The sequence below is a fragment of the Cervus elaphus genome, chromosome 29 (genome assembly GCF_910594005.1).
Source record: "Cervus elaphus chromosome 29, mCerEla1.1, whole genome shotgun sequence".
NCBI classification, from domain to species: Eukaryota; Metazoa; Chordata; class Mammalia; order Artiodactyla; family Cervidae; genus Cervus; species Cervus elaphus.
The window spans coordinates 44,639,512-44,660,399 of NC_057843.1; the positions used below are offsets into that span (position 1 = coordinate 44,639,512).

Here is a 20,888-nt window from a genome sequence, read left to right on the forward strand (position 1 = left end):
GTCGCTAAGTCGTGTCCGACTCTTGTGATCCCATGGACTGTAGCCTGCCGGTCTCCTCTGTCCATGGGATTCTCCAGGCGAGAATACTGGAGTGGGTTGCCATTTCCTTCTCCAGAGAATCTTCCCAACCCAGGAATCGAACCTGGGTCTCCTGCCTTACAGACAGATTCTTTACCGATTGAATTATGAGGGAAGCCTCATGAGGGCAGAATACTATCAAATTCCTGTATGAATCCCCACAGGCCTTGTACCTTATACACTACAGAGGCTCAAAAAAGTCCTTGGAAGAAATAATGAATCGATAAGCCCTCCCTGGTGCATATAAGAATAACCACTTAATTAGTAAGACCCATAGAAAATGTAGTAATGGGGAGAAACTAAATTATGAGAGGGATAGAGAAGTATCAAGAATAAATCAGCTTTAGTTGGAGTCCATTATAATCACGATGTTGTCTGTATGTACATTTTTCTGGGGAGGGAGTTGATAGCTTCTCTCCCATTTTTCAGGGACACCAAAAAATCTAGTAACAACAGATCTGAGAAGAGGGTTGTGCTGTGGTAGAGTACCACAGGGGAATTTTCTGGGTGACAGTCTGTGCAGTGTCTTGGACATGGAAGAGAGGACAAAACAAAGATAAGGAGCAGTGGAGGGAGGGAGTCTCTGAAAAGGGTGAGGGAGGGTCACCAAGCCAGGATAAACAGACCCATGAACTTTGGAGTCAAGGTTCCCCACTCACTAGGTATGAGACCTTGAAAAAGTTACTTAAAATCTCTAGGTCTCAGTGATATCATCTAGAAAATGAGAATAACTATAGCTACTTGTCTGTTTATGTACGTCAAAGGATGGTTGAGTTTAAACTTAATCAGCTTGGGGATGACATTCTCCCTCCTGCCTAAAGACAAAATCTATGAAAATCTGACAAAAGTACCTGCAGTAGATATTTCATTACTCATAATTTTGCTCCTTTATTTACATGTAGGGGCACATGTTAGTTTACTTGGTGTGGCTTTGATTAAAGAAAATGGTATGATTGTGTTTGCTTTGTCTCTCTGAAAACTTTGAAGAATATTTCAGCTGACTGGGGTGAAACTTCATAACAAAAATTGTAATGTAAAAACTTCTTAGTGTGTTCAATATTTTTTCCCAGAAAATACTTGACCATAGAATATTAGATTCTCTGGTGAACAGAGCATTCTGATTATTTTTCAGTAAATTTTTCTAGGTTCTCCCTTTTTTCCATCATTTATTTCACCTGTTTCAATGCAAACTTCCTAAAGGGTCTTGGGACATCTTTCAATTTTCTAACCACATAAAATCTTTTCCAGATTATACCTTTTTATTCCTAAGTATAACAATGCAAAGGCTGCAAGTTTTGCTATGCTATGCCCAGGGTTACCTACAGATAATATAGTGCTGGAGTTTTCTATCTTGATCTTGTTCTTTAAATTACTTTAACAGTTATCCTTCTAAGGAAATAATAACATCTACTGATCATTTATGGAGTGTTTACCATATGCAGGCACTGTTCTGGGATCTTTATATCCTTAGTCAGTTTAAGCTGCTATAACAATAATACCATAGACTCAGAGGCTTAAATAGCAGACATTTATTTCTTACAGTTCTGAGGGTTGAGAAGCTCAAGATCAAGGTGCTGGCAGATTTGAGGTCTGGTGAGGGTTCACTTCCTAGTTCATTGTCAGCAGTCTTTTTGCTGTGTCCTTACATGGCACACAAGGCAAGTGAGCTCTTTGAGGACTCTTAAAAGGATACTCGTCCCACCTATGAGAGCTTGGCTCTCAGGACCTAACCCCTCCCAAAGACCATATCTCCAATTACCATCATAGTGGGGGTTAGGATTTCAACATATAAATTTGGAAAGAGGGGAAATAAATATTCAATCAATAACACAGCCTTACCATGACGTGTAAGTGAAAGTATCCATTTTTCATATGAAAGAACTGAAGGTTGGAGAAATGCCTTTCCAAGGCCACACAGTGATGATTGGTAGAGCAGGGACTGTATCTCAGGAATGCTGGGCTCTCGTGTCCATATTCTGTCCACACTGTCTCACCAGAGTTTTCCAGCCCACATGATTGTAGGAGACTGCACACGACTTCAAACAGCTGGGACAGCTTACATGTGAAAAGCACAATTCTTCACACAGCCACGTAATCTCATATCTATCACCCTTCATACCAGAAAAAGGTGTCTGCTCTTGGAAAGGATATATTCAAACTGATGGTATTTTTAGACACCCACTGAAATGTAACCCATCAGAAAGTATCTAAGTTTTCTCTGGTCTGTGAGCCAATATTGTCAGTTTAACTGCAGGACCAGTGCCCACAGCCACTGTGTAGCCTAAACCCGCAAAGGGTAGCTTCGCCTTTGAGGGTTAATATACACAATGGCCTCTAATGGCCAAATGTGGGCTGATATATTGGCTTTCATATTACAATATGACAAGGATCACCCATTCATAAATTAAGGTATAAGCAATTAAATACCCCTTTAAAACGAATGTTTGTTAAAGCCACCAGTGTCATAAGCTACATGTTTATAAGATGAAACATCTTAGAACTGGGAGCAATTGTCATGTTATATAGAGCAGAGTTTCTACGATCTTGATTTACTCCATATTTTCTAAGTACCTATTATGTGTCGTGCATCACATAACAGCGGATGCCCTGCTAATCTCTTCGGGCTGCTGTGATGATTAACCAAGGTTGTATTTCTGAAAGAACTAATACTATATAAGCTCCACTAAAATGAAAATGATATTACTATTTTTGTAGTTAATGACTCATTCACAAAATCTGATGTTCATCTGGGGTTCATTTCTGGGAGACTTTCTTGGACTCAGTCTTTTGTGTCATTTGTGTTTTTATACATAGAAAACCACGGCATATAATTACAAATAAAATGACGTAGTAGTAACCAAAAGATTTGCTAGGCCTTAAACCAGTGTCTTCCAGAGTACCACTGGGTGATTTAAGGGTTAAGTGGATGACTATTTTTAATTTGATAGTACTATTCATGTAAAAGCAAAATATATAATCAGTACAGCAACACCATTATTTCCCAAATCTATAGCTTGTTTTCTGTTTTCATGCTAATATGCAGTTTCCTATTTGAATAATGGATTTAAAATCAAAGGAGTAAAAAATGAAATCTATTTAAAGAAATATATCAAATGAATAATAGTACAGGTAGTATGTGGATAAGTAACATAAATATAGTAGTATTTGTGTGGCTAAAGTTGGGGAAACATTTCCAGTGTTTGTCAGTCATCTAATAGAACATGTCATTCTACTAGAACAACAACAAAGACGATATTCTAGCCCAACCATTTGGCTCCCTGTTTGATAAAATAATAAAAGCACTTGTGACAGATAAATCTTGACTTCCATTGAGCTGAAATGGATTCTGCAGGACCTATTTGTCCATTTCTTGTCAGCATCTATTTGAATAGCTCTATCCTGGCAGAATCAGAAAGTTCCTTGACACTGATGCTATTTCTTTTGCAAGATAGTAAAGACAAATCTTAACAAAGTTCCAAGGGTTTTATTGGTTATTACAATTTTATTATATGATTATATTTATATAATAATATTATATTATTAATGTGATGCCATACTGTCAGAATTCTTCTTAAATAATTGTTTTAGTTGTCCTGGAGTTTACATGGGTTTTGTGACCAAAAGATAGTAGAATAAATAAATCAACAGATAATTCTCCAGTTTAGTGAGAAAATGCCTTTAACTGTAACATTTCCTAGCTGGCTGAGCCCACCAGTGAATAGATTAAAAGTCATCCAGTTTTCCCTATCTCTTTCCCACAGCTATGTCCTAGAAAAGTAGCTATTCATCATTTTTTTAAAAAATAATTTCCAAATAAAGAGACACCATCAGTTTCTTCTGTGGTACTGTTCAGTGTTTCACTACATCTTCTGTACTTCTGATAATTAAATTCTCTCCAACACACTACTAAATAAAGGTAGGAGTCTTATATGAACCTTCTTGTGATGAGTGATACATTAAAATACCAAATAATGGCATTCACTTATAAATTATTCCGTTGACACAAAAGAAAATAAAAACTATATTTTTAATGTGTTGGTTATATATTAATAGCTGAAATTTAATAGCAGTCTCATTCAAGTCCTTGTCTTTTAAGAATTTTGGTAGCTGATATCCAGACATGTAACAATGCTACTCAACTAGTCTGAAACTATAAGGGCAATTAGCTCTAGAATAGTAAAATCTCCAGTCTCCTCAGCTTTTTCATAATTTATCTTATCACACTAATTTCTGGTATTGTTGGACCCTACTTACCCAAGATAAGACTTCTATGACAAGCTTTTTTAAAAATAGTAGTAAAATATGAAAAACATAAAATTTACCATTTTAGTAATTTTTACATACATAATTCAGTGGTATTAAGTACATATACCTTTTGTGTAACCATCACCACCTCAGAACTGTTAAAAGTTTTCCCAAGTTGAAACTCTGTCCCCAATAAGTTAATAACCACTCATTTATGACTCGCTTTAAAAACCATTTAAAAGATATAATAAAGAATAATAATTTGAGAGAGAGACATATTTAGCAGTTGTTCTTCCCAAAATATTGATATCTTTTCCCCCTGATTGTTAAGAATTGTCTTCCGGCTTAATGAAGCAGCTAGCTGTTCATTCCACATGGCCTCCCACTCCTTCCCGGCCCTGGTGAGAGAGGGCCGCAAGACTAGAGGAACAGCTGCGTCACTGCTCCCAATTACGAATATGCTGTGTCTCAACACATCACAGTTGCTGAGCAAAGAACAGATGGGACCCTGATCTCCCACTAGACCCACTGGAACCCGTATCTTGAATGTTAAACAGTGATCCACAGAAAGAAAGTAATTTGTTTTCTCCAGTTAATAATCCCTTCCACAGACTAGAATCCTTCATGTGCAGGGACACATGAGCCAGTTTGAGGTTTCATCGCTGGGGCGCCTGGCTGCCACCCAGGGAGCTTTTGTTTGCTGAGACAGACAGCATTTGGAGTTGGAATGTGGCAAAGCTTGTCAACACACAGGGCTTTTCTCTGCTTTCCAAACACGTGAGGCTGACTGTCTCTCCATGAAGCTCTGATCTTTTCTGGGGAAAGGAAATGTCACATGCAAGTCAAGAAGGAAAACATATTTGGAATCAAGAGGAATAATTGGTCTGGGCATCAGACAGACAGATTCTGATCAGTTGACAAATATGGGACAAATATTTTTAGGTATAGATGTTGGTCTCGATTAGTCTAAATCAGCATTGCCTAAAGGGATATATGTATGGGCTTAAAACAGAAACTGTAGCCTGAAGGAGTTTTAGAAAGGTCAACGTTACTCAAGGAAAGTAGACTAGTGCCTGTGCCCCAGAAAGGTGTAATTATACTAATGTTCCCCTGGCTGTTCCCCGTCTCTTCCAAAAGCAGCAGTTACACATGTCAAACAGTTCAGGAGCTTTCCTTTCATATATCATGGTACTAAACACAGTGATCTCTGGAACTAGAAACCTTAGGTAATGGCTTCAGCCTGATACCCAAGACCCAGAGACTCATGAGTAATGCTTCACCCAGTTGAGGCTGACTGATTAGAGCACTGTACTCACAAAAGGAAGATTCAGTTGGTTAATCCTGGAGGTTTACCCCTCTAGCAGGACCTCAGATGATTTTGACCAGGACTTGGGCTTCCCTGGTGGCTTAGATAGTAAAGAATCCACCTGTGATGCGGGAGACCTGGGTTCGATCCCTGGGTTGGGAAGATCCCCTGGAGAAGAAAATAGCAACCCACTCTAGTATTCTTGCCTGGAGAATCCCTATGGACAGAGGAGCCTAGCGGGCTACAGTCCTGGGGTCACAAAGAGTCGGACATGACTGAGTGACTAGTGATGTCATCACTAGTCATCACATATGTGATGTCATCACATATGACAGCATATGTCATCACTGGGATTACATACCATCATCACTAGATGGAAGATACTTCTTGCGTCGTCTCTCACTTATAATGGACCCATTGCTTTCTTTCCATTCTGAGAAGACTTCCTGTTGTAGGCCCACAATACTCTTTTCTTTCCAGTTTTCCAGTGACAGCATCTTTCAGAGGAGCCTCCCTGTCCCCTATCTTCCCCCTCCCACTAAGTGTTTCATCTTCAGCTAAGGTCCTTTTCTTGGGATTCAAGTGAACCTTTTGAGAGTCCCGAAGGCAGGTACCAAAGTTATTTTTCTTTGACTTTCTTCTTATTTCCTTAAGAATTATTTTTGGAGGCAATATTTTTCAGTTTAAACATGCATTAAGGTAGGGTTTCAGTTCATTTTGCTATACTAATTTATATACAGGCTAGTACAGAACACCTTTGTGCATAGTAGGTGATAAACCATGTTCATGTTTTGACTTTATTTTCCATGGGATTAAATTAAATACACCCTTCTGTTAGGGTTTTATATATCAGTATATATCAGTATATATATCAGTTTTATATATCAGTATATATCAGCCTAGCTTAAGTTAGAAAATATTAAAGAAAAGAACAATAAGATTTTCTTTCATTGCTGGAAGTGTAAAAACCCCAGTGCTTCTTGTGTAGCAATTTTCTTGCCAGTGAAAGAATGAAGGTAATGAAGTTAAAGAATGTGTGTTTGGCTAAAAAAAAAAACAAAAAAGACAGTCAGATGGTATGGAACTAGGTTGAGAACATTTTCTTTAAAATGTGACTTTTTCAAAATTTGGACTTGTTCCTACTTTGCTTTGGAGCATCCTAGTCAAGTACATGTCTCGTTGCCAAGATCTTCACACAACTGGAGTAACCTTGGTAGGGCCATGTGCTCTGGAAATGGTCAGACTGGTCTGTGCTTTTTGTTCATTCAACAAATATTTATTGAGCATCTGCTATGTTCCAGACACTGCTCTAGGACCTGGGGGCATAGCAGTCAAGTAAACAAGGAAATATCTCTGCCTTTGAGTATTCTAGAGGAAGGAGACAGACAAACATAAAAACAGAAATGTTATATAGTATGTTAAGAGGCAATTAAATGGTATGGAAAATAATAAATTAGGGTATAGAGAAAGAAAAGTACCAGAGGAGGGGGGGTTGCTATTTGAAACAGTGTAGTCAGAATAGGCCTAATAGAAAAGGTAATATCTGGGCAAAGACTTAGAGGTGAGAGAGTGAGACGTGAGACTATATGAGAGAAAAGCCATTGTAGGCAGTGATTAGCACATGCAAAGGCCCTGGGGTGGTAGCAAACTTACTACATTCCAGGAATGGTATAGAACTCAAGTGTGTCCTCGAGACTCAGAGCGAGTGGGGAGAAAGGTGGTAGGAATCAGAGAGACAGGAGAATGAGCAGGAGTTATGTAGAGCCTTATATGTTGTCAGGCGTTCAGCTCTTACTTGGAGTGAAATGCTGAGCTAGTGGAGGGTTTTGAACAGAGGAATGGTAAAATTTAGCTATTGTTGTAGAAAGTTTACCATGGATGCTGTGTTCAGATTAGATTGCAGAGAACTAGCGTAAAAGCAGGCAGACTTGTTGGGAGGTGTTGAATTAATCCAAGTCAGAAATAATACTGGCTCAGATTGGGAGGTAGCATTGGAGGTGGTAAGGAGAGAAGTGATTGGATTCTGGACATATTCTGAAGGTAGAACCAACAGAATTTCCTGACCATCTGGATGTGAAGAGTGAGAGGATGTAAAGAATGGCCAGGTTTGGGGCCTGGACAACTAAAAAGGGTGGGGTGAGCTTTAGAGTGAGACTGTTAGGAGTGTAGTTTTGACCAAGTTCAGTTTGAGATATCTACTTGACAATAAGAGGAGATGTCCATTAGGCACTTTCAATAACAAGTCTGGATTTTAGGAAAGAGGTTGGAAATTAAAATTTGAGATATAACAACACATATAGTATTTCAAGCCATGAAACAAGATGAGATCACCAAAGAAGTGAGCGAGAATGGAGAGATTCAAACATTGGGTCTTGGAGCACTCCAAGATCAAGAGGTCAGAGAAGAAAAGGTGAACCAGCAAAGGAGTGACCAGAAAAGTGGGAGAAAAACCAGGAGAGGTCAGAGTCCTGCAAACCAAATAAGAAAGTCCCTCTAGGAGGCAGGAGTGATCCACTGTGTCCAGGGCTACTAATGACAAGGAGGACAAGAACTGAAGACTGACCCTTGCTTTCAGTCATGAGGATGTCACTGGTGAGCGCAGCAGACATGCAACAGTATCCCAGAAGTTTAGAGGAGGTCATGCGGATGACTGGTTGACAAAGCCCATGACTGATTGCCCAGTTTTGCAGGGTGGTAACTTCACTGAGTGAAACACTGAGGGAGGGCTTGCACAGTGCACAAGATTTGATAAGACCAAATGGGGCAGGACTTTTTCTCCCACCCTTATAATAGACCGTTGGATTCTCAGATCTGTGGAAATGAGGGAAAGGAAAAGGAGGAATGCCTTGAAGGAGCAAGGATGGAGCCTCTGATCAGTTCTGGTTGGGGTGTCTCAAGCATTGCCTTTTGAGAAATGAATAGACTTCACTGACTAAACTTGAAACTTTAAAGATGCTCTAGAAGCCATTTCCTTTGCATGCAATATTTGTGAACTCTTTTTTTCCTTCAGTGCAGCCATTAATTTCCTTGTGAAATAATAGAGAGAGAACACTATGTAAAAGTTTTTACATCATGTATGTAAAAAAGTCAATATTGGCAAAGAAGAGGATGCAACTGGATATAAAAATTTATGCATATTTTTCAGGTTGAAGAGATATACATTTTTCATCAAATGAGGGAAGGTTAAGAACTACTTATATAGAGTTCATGGCTTTTTTTAAACATGAGCCAGAGGTACATAGAATTATATTATGGGTGTATTATTCTGGAAATTACTATTATTATATTGCTTATTTTAGTGGCTTCATGGTAATTATTTAATACCAACCAGCTCTATTTTTTATGGGGTGGGGGCTGACTTGTACTTATGTCCCATTTCTGTAGTATGAATACTTCCATTGTAGACCATTTCAAACTACCAGAGTGAAGCCATTTGGACCTACCAACAGAAGGCACACAATTGACTGTTGGAGCCAGTGGAGACAGGCTCCAAATTTACGTGCAGATTAATCCTGCTTCTGCCTAAAACAAGCACATTAAAAAAAAAAACAAACTAAAATTAGGAAAATACAAATGTAAAGTGTTATATAATTAACATACAGTATATAGTGTATAAAGTATAAGATATAAAATATGTTAAATGTCATAATAACATTAAATATTGTAGACTGTATGGATCACAATAAACTGTGGAAAACTCTTAAAGAGATGGGACTACCAGACCACCTTACCTGTCTCCTGAGAAATCTGTATGCAGGTCAAGCAGCAACAGTTAAAACTGGTTCCAAATTGGGAAAGGAGTACGTCAAGGGTATATATTGTCACCCTGCTTATTTAACTTATATTCAGGGTACATCATGTGAAATGCCAGGCTAGATGAAGCACAATCTGGAATCAAGATTGCTGGGAGAAGTATCAATAACCTCAGATACGAAGGTGACACCACGCTTATGGGCAGAAAGCGAAGAAGAACTAAAGAGCCTCTTGATGAAAGTGAAAAAGGAGAGTGAAAAAGTTGGCTTAAAGCTCAACATTCAGAAAACTAAGATCATAGCATCTGGTCCCATCACTTCATGGCAAATAGATGGGGAAACAATGGAAGCAGTGAGAGACTTTATTTTCTTGGGCTCCAAAATCACTGCAAATGGTGACTGCAGCCATGAAATTAAAAGATTCTTGCTCCTTGGAAGAAAAGCTATGACAAACCTAGACAACATATTGAAAAGCAGAGACATTACTTTGCCAACAAAGGTCCGTTTAGTCAAAGCTGTGGTTTTTTCAGTAGTCATGTATGGATGTGAGAGTTGGACTGTAAAGAAAGCTGAGTGCCAAAGAATTGATGGTTTTGAACTGTAGTGTTGGAGAAGACTCCTGAGAGTCCCTTGGACTGCAAGGAAATCAAACCAGTCAATCCTGAATATTCATTGGAAGGACTGATGCTGAAGCGGAAACTCCAATACTTGGGCCACCTGATGTGAAGAACTGACTCATTGGAAAAGACCCTGATGCTGGGAAAGATTGAAGGCGGGAGGAGAAGGGGACAGCAGGGGATGAGATGGTTGAATGACATCATTGACTCAATGGACATGAGTTTGAGCAAACTCTGGAAGTTGGTGAAGAACAGGGAAGCCTGGTGTGCTATAGTCTATGGGGTTGCAAAGAGCAACTGAACTGAACTGAAATACTGTACAATTATATTTTCAAGAAGTGTCACAGAAAAATCTCAGGAAAGCAGGGCAGAAAACATATTTGAATACATATTACATGTGGACATATGTCACACACATTATTTAATTCTCACAACTCTATAGCACAGGTTTATTAACCATTAGTTTTAAACTCAGGGAGATAGTGAAGAGCAGAGAAGCCTGGAATGCTGCAGTTCATGGGGTGCAAAGAGTCAGACATAACCTAGCAACTGAACAACAACAAATTTTTTTAATTGAACATAGGTTCAGACGGGATAATCCATTAGATCACAGTCACACAGACAATAACTGTTAGAACCAAGACTTGAACCTCATCTACCCGACCATTCCCCTAAACCAATGATGGAAGTTCAAAATATTGTCCATGGATTAGTAGGATAAATTCTCATGTTAATTACCACCTCAGTGGCACAATACTAGTATATTAATTACCTCCTGTATATTAAACTGAATTATTAATTATTACATGAAAACACTTATTTTGATGGTCAAAATCTTGTAGCATATTTATCTTTCTTGGATTATACACATTCTCCAAAATTATGAACTCCTTTCTCAGTACTGTAGTCAAGTCGTTCATTGACTCTAATTTGTTTCCAGAAAAGTACTCAAAAGGGAAATGAGGGGCAGAATAAATTCAGAGTATGGGGTTAACAGATACAAACTGCTATACATAGAATAGATAAGCAACAGGGATTTAACGTATAACACAGGGGACAGTATTTAATATATTGTAATAATCTATAATGGAAAATAATCTGAATATATATATATGTTAGAAGAGAATATGATGTGTCCTTTTTAACAATACCTGATGTTGCATTGCTCTCAAGGCTACTACATGTACATCGAGGCTTCCCACTTGGTATATGGACAAAAAGCACGACTCTCATCCAGGCCTCTACGAGGAGTCCCTGGAAAACAGTGCTTGACCTTTTTCTACCACATGTATGGAGCAGGGACTGGCCTCCTGAATGTTTATCTGAAAAAGGAAGGTGACAGTGAAGAGTCTCTGTTGTGGAGAAGAAGAGGTGAACAGAGCATCTCCTGGCTACGGGCGCTGATTGAATACAGCTGTGAGAGGCAGCACCAGGTGAGCCAAGGGAGACGAGAACCAAATGATGGGAAACGTGCCTGTACGCTTCTGATGCTCTTTCTTTTTCTTGCTACCATCAAGACTGCTTTGTTCTTTTTCGGGGTCAAAGACAGAGGCAGTACTTGTTTAAGAGTAAACATAATTAGTCTATATTGATTGAACCTAAGCAGTGAAAGGGGAATTAGAAAGAGAAAGCTTTGGGTATTTATACATAGAGTAATTTTCGCAACTCAATAGTGAAACTATAGCTATTTTCATGTTGGTACATTTTGAGTGTCAGTTACATTCTGTGTCCTGAAAACCTCCAGAACAGAGCTTCTCTTTCTTCTAAACCTGGTATTACCTAATTAGTTGTTGCAGCTGCTTCTTTCACTCATCATTAGCCACATGCAAGGGCTGCTGTTGTAAGCTTCTATTTAACAGAGTACATGATCCAGTGTACATTTTTAAGCCTCTGTCTGCACTGATGCAGAAGAAACTGAATCTTGATCCTATGTCCTGGGCCTGCCTTGAGGCAGTAGAAGACTTCCTTCCTGCAGGATCCCAATTATAAGGGAATCTGAGCAGCAATAAGAAGGAGCCTTTTCAATTCCAGTGGGTGAGATCAAGCAGCCAATTAGCCTAGAAGTCAGCAGCAGCCTCGTAAAAGCTTATGACTTTACCTGCCGGTTGTTTTTCTTTAGTCACTAAGTCATGTTTGACTCTTTTGTGGCTCTGATGGCCTGTAGCCCGCCAGGTTCCTCTGTCCATCGGATTTTCCAGGCAAGAATCTGGAGTGGGTTGCCATTCATTCTCCAGGGAATCTTCCAGACTCAGGAATGGAACCCGTGTCTCCTGCCATTGGCAGACAGGTTCTTTACCGCTGAACTAGCAAGGAAGCCTTTACCTGCCTACCATGAGTCAAAGCTCCAGAAAGCTCAGGGCAGATAACATTAGACCCTTGACTATCCCTGAAATTGCTGTATAGAATTCCAGGAGTGACCTTCAGTTAAAAGCCCTACTTCCTCCTTATCCTTTCTTCTGGACCAGAGCACCCCTTAATATTAACCACTGGCTGCTTGGCTTAAGCAAGTCTTCCTAGGAAGAAGTATCCAAAATAAAGACATTATTTTATACCACCCCTTAATCAAAATTGATTTTCTACAGATCTAGATAGGAATGGCCAGGCTGCAGTGCCATCTAGGCTGCTATTGCTAAGAACAAACGACAGAGGGAAGATGCGCCATTCTTCAAGGATGTCCCATTATCTTGGTGTGGATAAAACTATCTAAACGTTTAGTAAAGGAAAATATATAGCCCCAGGAATAATTTTGATAGTGATTTAATGTCTGCTTACAGAAAGAAAATGGATCACTCATGAACTTCCTTATATCACTGATCACCATTCAGAGATGATGGATTAATTTTTTTAGGTTATCAGGGCACTCACACTATTCAAAGATTCTCAAGGTGTGGTCCTGACACCAGCAGCAACCCCTGAAATGTATATTCATCTAAAATGAAACTCACCTACAATGCACACTCTCAGGCCCTGCCTCGGAGCTACTGAACCAGAAACTCTGGGGCTTAGGGCCCTGAAATCTGTCTTAACAAGAATTGTGGTGATTCTGGAGCATTCTAAAGATGGAGAACCTGTGTCACAGATGGAACAAATCTGAGTCTCTCAGGCAGAGCCTGAGCATTGATGTTTTTTAAAACCCCCAAACGGTGCTGATGCACAAGAGCTCTAGGATTTGAGATCTGTGGAGCAGGTGACTTCACAGCATCTGAGCCCTGGGTATATGTCCTTGCATATACTAGACTTGCCAGGTGACTTGTTGTCTGAAATTTTTTTGAGCACAAAGTAGTGAGGCACCTGGGGTGGCATCTTGGGATATTTAAGCTCAAAGGGTAAAGAATGACCTGAGAGATTTTTGGCTCCCAATTTGAGAAAAAAGATTCCAGATCATTCCTTTAGGCTTAGAATGAAACAGATATGAATCTGCCATGAGGAATGTTCTTGATTTTGTGATTCCCTCAGGAATCCCAAATGACTATCTGGAGACCAGGATGAACTAGTTTCTCCAAAACATCTTAGTGTCTAATAAAACACAGAGACACCCATGTGCAAATGGTCATCTTCTATGTGCCAAGTACTCACAGTGCTAAGAGCTGTACATAAGTTCTTTCAGCTGATCTTGTAGCTCTTCTTTAAAGATGGTGAAAACCAAATGTCCAGCTGGTAAGTTGCAGAGTGAGAACTCAGTCCCAGATTTAACTGGTTCCAATGTTTGCATCCCTAAGTCCCTGTTTTACACTCCCTCCTGCCATAGAAGTCCCAACATACACTCACCGCCCTGGGTGTCACAAGCACTGGGTGATCTTGGAGGAATGTCAGTCTCTCTGAGACTGTTTTTGTTAGTTGCTCATTCATGTCCAACTCTTTGCAACCCCTTGGACTGCAGCCTGCCAGGCTGTTCTGTCCATGGAATTCTCCAGGCAAGTATACTGGAGTGGGTAGGCGCTCCCTTCTCCAGGGGATCTTCCCATCGCAGGGATTGAACCCTGGTCTGTTGCACTGCAGGCAGATTCTTTACCATCTGAGCCACCAGGGAAGCCTGTTAATACATTTTCAAAATGGGATGATAATGCCTGCCATGCTGACATCGCTAAAGTCACAGTCAAATGAGATGATGTTTGTGAAAGGGTTTTATAACTTTAAAGTACCAAACTATAAAAAAAGATATAATTGTTTCTAAAAATATGTTCTTTCCCAAATCTTTCTGGTCTTTATAACCATGGCAGACCTGGTATTCTCAATAGCTACATCAGTTGTCAGACTGAGCTACTATAGGAGTTCAGGCCAAAATATCTCTTTTCAGTAAGTATTTATTGACCATTTACTCTTTTTAAGTGCTGAGGATACTGCAATGAACACAGCATACAGTTCTTACACTTTTTAAGTTTGCGTTCTAGTTGTGGGGGAGAGGTAGAAAATGTGAAACAAAAATATATAATGTAACATCAAGTGATAGTAAGTGCTATGAAAAAGAGTAAGTCAAGCTGACCAGGTAATGAGGTCAAAGAAGTATCAGGAAATACTCATGAAAGGCCTTGGATCACATGGTACAGTTTGAAATTTATTTCAAGAGCAATAAGACACCATTAGAGGCTTTTAAGGTAGTATGTTCTGATTTATACTTTTAAATGATCATTCTAGCTATACATGGAGCTCCTTACTCCATACTACAGACTGTGGTGGTGTGGGTGGTGGGCGAGGAGACTTTGGGAGCTACTGCAGTGGGCCTGGCAACAGACATGGTGGGCGGGGCTGTGCAGCAGAGATGAGATGTCCTCAGAAAGCCCACGGGACTGCCTTCCTTGTGGAAAGTGGGGTTTGAGTGAAAGAGAGGAGCCAGGATGATACCAAAGTTTTGGCCTGAGCAACTGCTAGAATGAAGTTGCTATTTATTGAGATGAGGGAGACCTTAGGTGGAACAGACCTGGAAGAGGGAGGGCAGCTTATGCAGGAGGCAAATTAACAGTTACTATTGTTTTTAACACACACAGTTTTTGATCTTACTAGACATCCAAAGTGGGTATGTCAAGTGAACAGTAGGCAATCAGGAAAATGCAGAGGACTAGAGAAGTCAAATCAATCTGTACATCATCAGAGAGAGTGGGCAGGTATAGATGATTTTTAGAATACTGCAGTGCTGCTGCCATTTGTGATTTATCCTGTAGGGCAGCAGTTCCCAACCTTTTTGATACAGGGACCAGTTTTATGGAAGAAATTTTTTTCACAGATGGGGGGACAGGGGATAATTTGGGGATGATTCAAGCACATTTATTGTGCACTTAATTTCTAATCTAATGCCACCACTGATCTGCCAGCATTGAAACATGTATATTATAATATGTGAAACAGATTGCCAGTCCAGGTTCAATGCATGAGACAGGGGGCTCAGGGCTGGTGCACTGGGATGACCCTGAGGGATGGGATGGGGAGGGAGGTGGGAGGGGGGTTCAGGATGGGGAACACATGTACACCCACAGCTGATTCATGTCAATGTATGGCAAAAACCACTACAATATTGTAAAGTAATGAGTCTCCAATTAAAAAAAAAAAGAAAATGACAGGAGGTATTAGTCTGCCACTTGGAAGTTGGAGACCCCTGATATAGGAGAAGTATCTGGGTGGCCTCTGGATGATATTCCAGTCATCAAATTTTCTTTGTAGAAAAAAATGTACCAAGTAGCAAAATTTTAATCATGTCCTTTCCTAAGGGATTTATTAAAGTGCTAAGCAGAAGCTGACTCACTGTTGATCAAAAACACAGAATGATTTTATTTCCTTTGAATTCCTTGCTTACCTTTCCTCCTTTGCTCTCAGGTGTTTTCCTCCTGATTTCATATCCTTTGATGTCATTGAAAGAGAGTGTTAGACAAATTCTCAGCTCAGTGAAATATTTATATCATTCATATTGTTCATTTTACTGCCTGACATTTAGTAGGAATTATTATGTGCTGGGTACTGAACTAAGACCAGGTCTTCAAATTTTCTTGCTCATGGTGCCCTTAATCTCAATAATTTTTTTCCTGGTGCCCCTGGACCAAAAGATAGCTAATGTTCCCTTTATCAAGTAGTTGAGTCAAAACTGTATTTATGTCCTAATGACTTGAGCTTCCCAGGTGGCGCTAGTGGTAAAGAACCCCGCCTGCCAATGCAGGAGATAGAGATGCAGGTTCGGTCCCTGGGTCAGGAAGATTCCTTGTAGAAGGGCATGGCAACACACTCCAGGATTCTTGCCTGGAGAATCCAATGGACAGAGGAGCCTGGCAGGCTACAGTCCATAGGGTTGCATAGCGTCAGACAGGACTGAAGCGATTTAGCATGCATGCACAATGACTTAGTAACCATTTGAAAATAAAATACACTTAAACTGAAAGAAAAAGTTACATTTTTATCTAATTCTAAAATAACCACAATTATTTAATAGAATTTTTACAAATACAAATAGGGGAATAATACAAAGGGGAAATCATAATGCTATAAAATGGTTATCACTCAGATATTTAGGAAATTCAAAGGAAAGAGTTGTATGAAATCAAGGTTTTGGCCCAATCACAGACTATTCAGAATATAATTCCATCGTGTGATTTTTCTGTTGTACTTCCATTGCAGAGTTGGAGGTTAAAAAACGGATTTCATTGTTGTCCAGAAAACCAAAACAGTTATTAACTACATTCATATATCCTCCTATCTAGATGTATTAGAACACTTTTTCCTCTTCTTACCATTTATTTGAATTCTTGTTTAGGGTTATATTTTTAGAATTTCTATTAATGTTATCTTGCCACGTTTCTGTTGTTAAAGCTTCTTTGAGTCATTAAATTCAAGATAGTTTCATATGCTTATTATTTATCCACTTTATATTGTTTATTTAATTTAAATCATGAACTAGTCCAGTGGGGAATAATTTGCTCATAAAATTAGTAGAGCAAGTGTGTCTTCTGGATAATTTTCATTACCTACAAGCCTCCCTGCAGTATTCCATGGTTTATTAGCTATTATTAGAGTGGTTTTAGAGCTGATAATATATTTTCCCTAGAACCTGAATATTTGATCAGTTATTTTCTTCTAGGATCTAAAGTCGTGAAACTGGTTTCCTCTTTTTCTTGGGCTGTGTCTTGGATGTTATGGTATTTAACATGATCAGTGAACCATTGTCTTTTTGGTAAATTTAACTATTATACAGTGCTGCTCACACTTGGGTCTCATCTGTTGTTTTAATTCTCCCACCTAGAACTAGTACAAAGGTAGATTTAGAGAGAGACTATGGAAGCTTAAGCTTCTGGGCCCTTCACTTCCACAGGGCCTGTGAGTGGCAGGAGTCGAATATTCTAGGTAGCAAGGGAAAACAGGTCACCACCGAGAGGCATTTCTTTGTGAACATTTCTGGGAAATTGCCTAAAGAGGTCTCAAAAGAAAGGAACTTGAATTTCCAAGGCTCCAGTAATTTGTTGTGAATTTCTTTACATTCCAAATAAGGATTCCCTTTTGTACCTAAATTTGAATTGGTGATTTTGTATTCTTTTCCTAAAAGTGGGCCCCTGAGAACAATCTAAGCTTCCAAACCCACACAGCCTAGGTCTGCCTCTGACCAGCATTGTTTTAGCAGGATGACTCTATTTCTAAACTCATATTTCATTATTTTTCAGATAATTTTTGAAGCCATTCGGGGAATGTCACTAAGAAGTGATACTGCCATTGATGATGTTAAATTTCAAGCAGGATCCTGTGCAGGTAACAATATTTTTTCAAATTATTTAAGTTTGACTGAAAACGGAATTTGCAGTAGTTTCAAATCACAAGAATGCAAATTCAGTATTTTCTACATTAAAAATAGAGAAAACTATATTGTCTATTTGTCTTTCCTGACAGAAATGGAAGATCAAAGTCAGCAATCATCAGGATATTCTGAGGACTTAAATGAAATTGAGTATTAAGCAATGATCTGAATCGGATTAACTAAACAAAAGCCATACCTCTCTTCAATCAAAATGAAAACAAAATAATACTGGACAGTCTTAACCATTTCATAAGTTATAAAATGACTTCAGAGCACTCTTTTTCATAACTTTTGCAAAAAATACTGACTCAGGGCTTTTTTTTTTTTTTTTCTTTTTTGCGTATGACAACTGTTACTAGAAGTACAGGCTGCTGGTTTTACCTAGATCATACATCTTAACTTTGGTACCAGTTAAAAATACAAATGTACTATATTGTAGTCATTTTAAAGTATACAAATAAAGGGCACAATCAAATGAGATGTGCTCACTTAAATCTGCATTCAGTGAATGTACTGGGAGGAGGACAGGTCTTGTGGGTTTCCTTTTGAACTTCAAGTATCATAAATATTTTTAAAGTAATAATGTGTGATGTCAGTAATATCTGCAGAATGAATGCAGTTTTTCATGGTAACAAGTTATTCTAAGAAAATAAAGTCTATTTTCTATGTTTTATTCATAGAAATGGAGTATTAATTTTTAAATATGTTTACCATATGTGATAACAAAGAATCTTTCTTCAGTGTTCCAGGGTAAGTCAGTATTAATTAATGCTGTATTACAAAGCAGTGCTACCTTCTTTTTTCTATTTTTGAAAGTCATTCTGAACACTTGGATAGAAATTGCACTCTTTTTTTTCATAAAGCAAGCTTGAAAATGTTTATGTACACACACCCCTAAATTTTTCTAGTGTGTTAAACAATTTTACTGATTTTTAAAATAAATGTTTTGGTAATGTTTTGAGTTATATGAATTCAAACAGATGTAGTAAACTACTATCTTTTATTTACATGTTTAGAAAATTATATAGACATGTTTATATATCCAAACAGCTATTATGAAATTATGACTACCTAATAAAAAATAATTTGAAAATCTCTCACTCTCAAGCAACCTTCTTCAACATATTTTTCTCTCTGTTTTTAAAAAATTTCTATTTTTATTCTTTGGCGTGGTTAGTTCCCTGATGAGGGATCAGCACAAAGTCTTAACCACCAGACTGCCAGGGAAGTCCTAATATATTTTTTTGAATGAATAGCTTCACTGTATAACTGCTGATTCTAATTTGAATCTCTTCTCTGCTACAATTAAATGCTTCTTAATCCTTTTTGTTAGTGGCATAAGCACTGCAAACATAGATACATAATTAATTTTTAAAAAGTGTTTCATTTCACATAAGCAATCTCAATTTTCTCCAAAATTGTATCTTATTAGAATGTAAACTCTGTGAAGACAATGATTCTATAAATGAATGAAGTAATTAACCAGACTCTGCTTACAGATTACATAAACCCATGGTAATAATCAGCTTCCTAGGTGAAGCAGGGGTAAAGAATGTGCCTGCTAGCACAGGAGACACAGGAGATGAGGGTTTGATTCCTGGGTCGGGAAGATCCCCTGGAGAAGGAAATGGCAATCCACTCCAGTTTTCTTGCAGACAGAGGAGCCTGGCAGACTACAGTCCATGGCGTTGCAAAGAATCGGACACAACTGAGCAACTGCACATGCACACGTGGTAATAATCATTGCTAATATGTATTGAATATTTATTATTATCAGACATTGTTCAAAGAGCTTTACATGAATTTGCTCAGTTAATCCTATAACAAACCATAAGGTAGAGCTAGTGGTGGTTGTTATATTTTGTAAGTAAGAAATTAAATCTGTTCAAGTTCAGCAACTGGTGTAGGGCTTGTCTTTGAACCTTGGTTTCACTGTTCTTTAAAAAAGAAATGACAGGCCCAAAATGTAGTTACTTGTACTAAGTCCCACATCAGCAGACCAAGACTTAATAGCTAACCTAACTGCAATTATAACCTCCCCTAGGATTGCAGTCTTAACAGATCAGTCTGGAATTTTCTGGTCAGCAGCAGTGAGGTAATCAGCCACATAGACCCTTCCCATCCCTAAAAAGAAGATGAAGTAATCCACTCTCCTTTTCCCTTTCCCTTCCTGTCTACAAAAGCCTTCCATTTTGTAGAAATCCTTGGAACCCTTCTCTACTCACTAGATGGGATGCTGCCCAATTCATGAATTGTTCAGTAAAGCCATTATATCATGACAGTCGACTTGGTTGAATTTTTACTCAACACTGCCAAACCTGTGTTCTAATCCTCACAAGACTGCCTCCTGAACCTCCCAGCTTCGCTACCAACTCCATTCCCAATACCTAAGGTTCCAAGTTTCCCACAGGCAGGAGGATTTATTGGCTACCCTGGAGGTTGCCAAACCAGAAATACTACTTGGGACAGCAGCTTTGGGAAGTGGGTGGGGGGGTGGGGGGCGGTGGGGGGAGTTGGTGGTGGTAGTGTTGCAGGAAAGGGGACCCCTTCCAGGGCCCAAAACTGGGCTCTTGTCTAACACTCGGAAATGAATTGTCCGAGGAGACACATGTGCTGACAAAGCCAGGGACTTTATTGGGAAAGGGTGCCCAGGAGGAGAGCAGCAGGGTAACGGAACCCAGAAGGACAGCTCTGCCAGTGGCTTGTAGTTTTATGGTGATGGGATTAGTTTCCAGGTTGTCTTTAGCCAATCATTCTGACTCAGAGTCCTTCCTGGTGGTGCACGCCTTGTTCAGCCAAGATGGATGCCAGAGAGAAGGATTCTGGGAGGTGGTCAGACAGGTGGTGTCTCCTTTAGACCTTTCCAGAACTCTTCCGTTGGTGGTGGCTTATTAGTTCTGTGTTCCTTACCAGGACCTCCTGTCATAAAACAACTCATGCAAATGGTTACTATGGTGCCTGGCCAGGGTGGGCGGTTTCAATCAGTGTGCTTCCCCTAACAGTAGGGGTGGGAAGTAGAGGGGGTAGGGGTTGGGGGCTAATTATTGACTTAGGGCAGAAAGAAAGGAAGTAACTATTACCATTTCTTGCTGAAAAACAACTTGAAGTTCATAGAAGAGAAG

General features: G+C 39.1%; 1 protein-coding gene across 2 annotated transcripts in view; it reads left to right on the forward strand.

Annotated features, from left to right (window-relative positions):
- Positions 1-18,862, forward strand: part of MAMDC2 (MAM domain containing 2) — a 152,718-nt gene extending 133,856 nt beyond the window's left edge. Inside the window, exons 12-14 of one of the 2 annotated variants that reach the window (XM_043890710.1) lie at positions 11,172-11,431; positions 17,636-17,720; positions 17,859-18,862. In XM_043890710.1, the coding sequence (XP_043746645.1) occupies positions 11,172-11,431; positions 17,636-17,720; positions 17,859-17,923 (410 nt within the window). In that variant the 3' untranslated portion in view covers positions 17,924-18,862. Of the gene's footprint in view, positions 1-11,171; positions 11,432-17,635; positions 17,721-17,858 lie in introns of those variants that run through there. The other variant, XM_043890711.1, reaches the window with a different exon arrangement.
- The last annotated feature ends 2,026 nt before the right edge of the window (positions 18,863-20,888 follow it).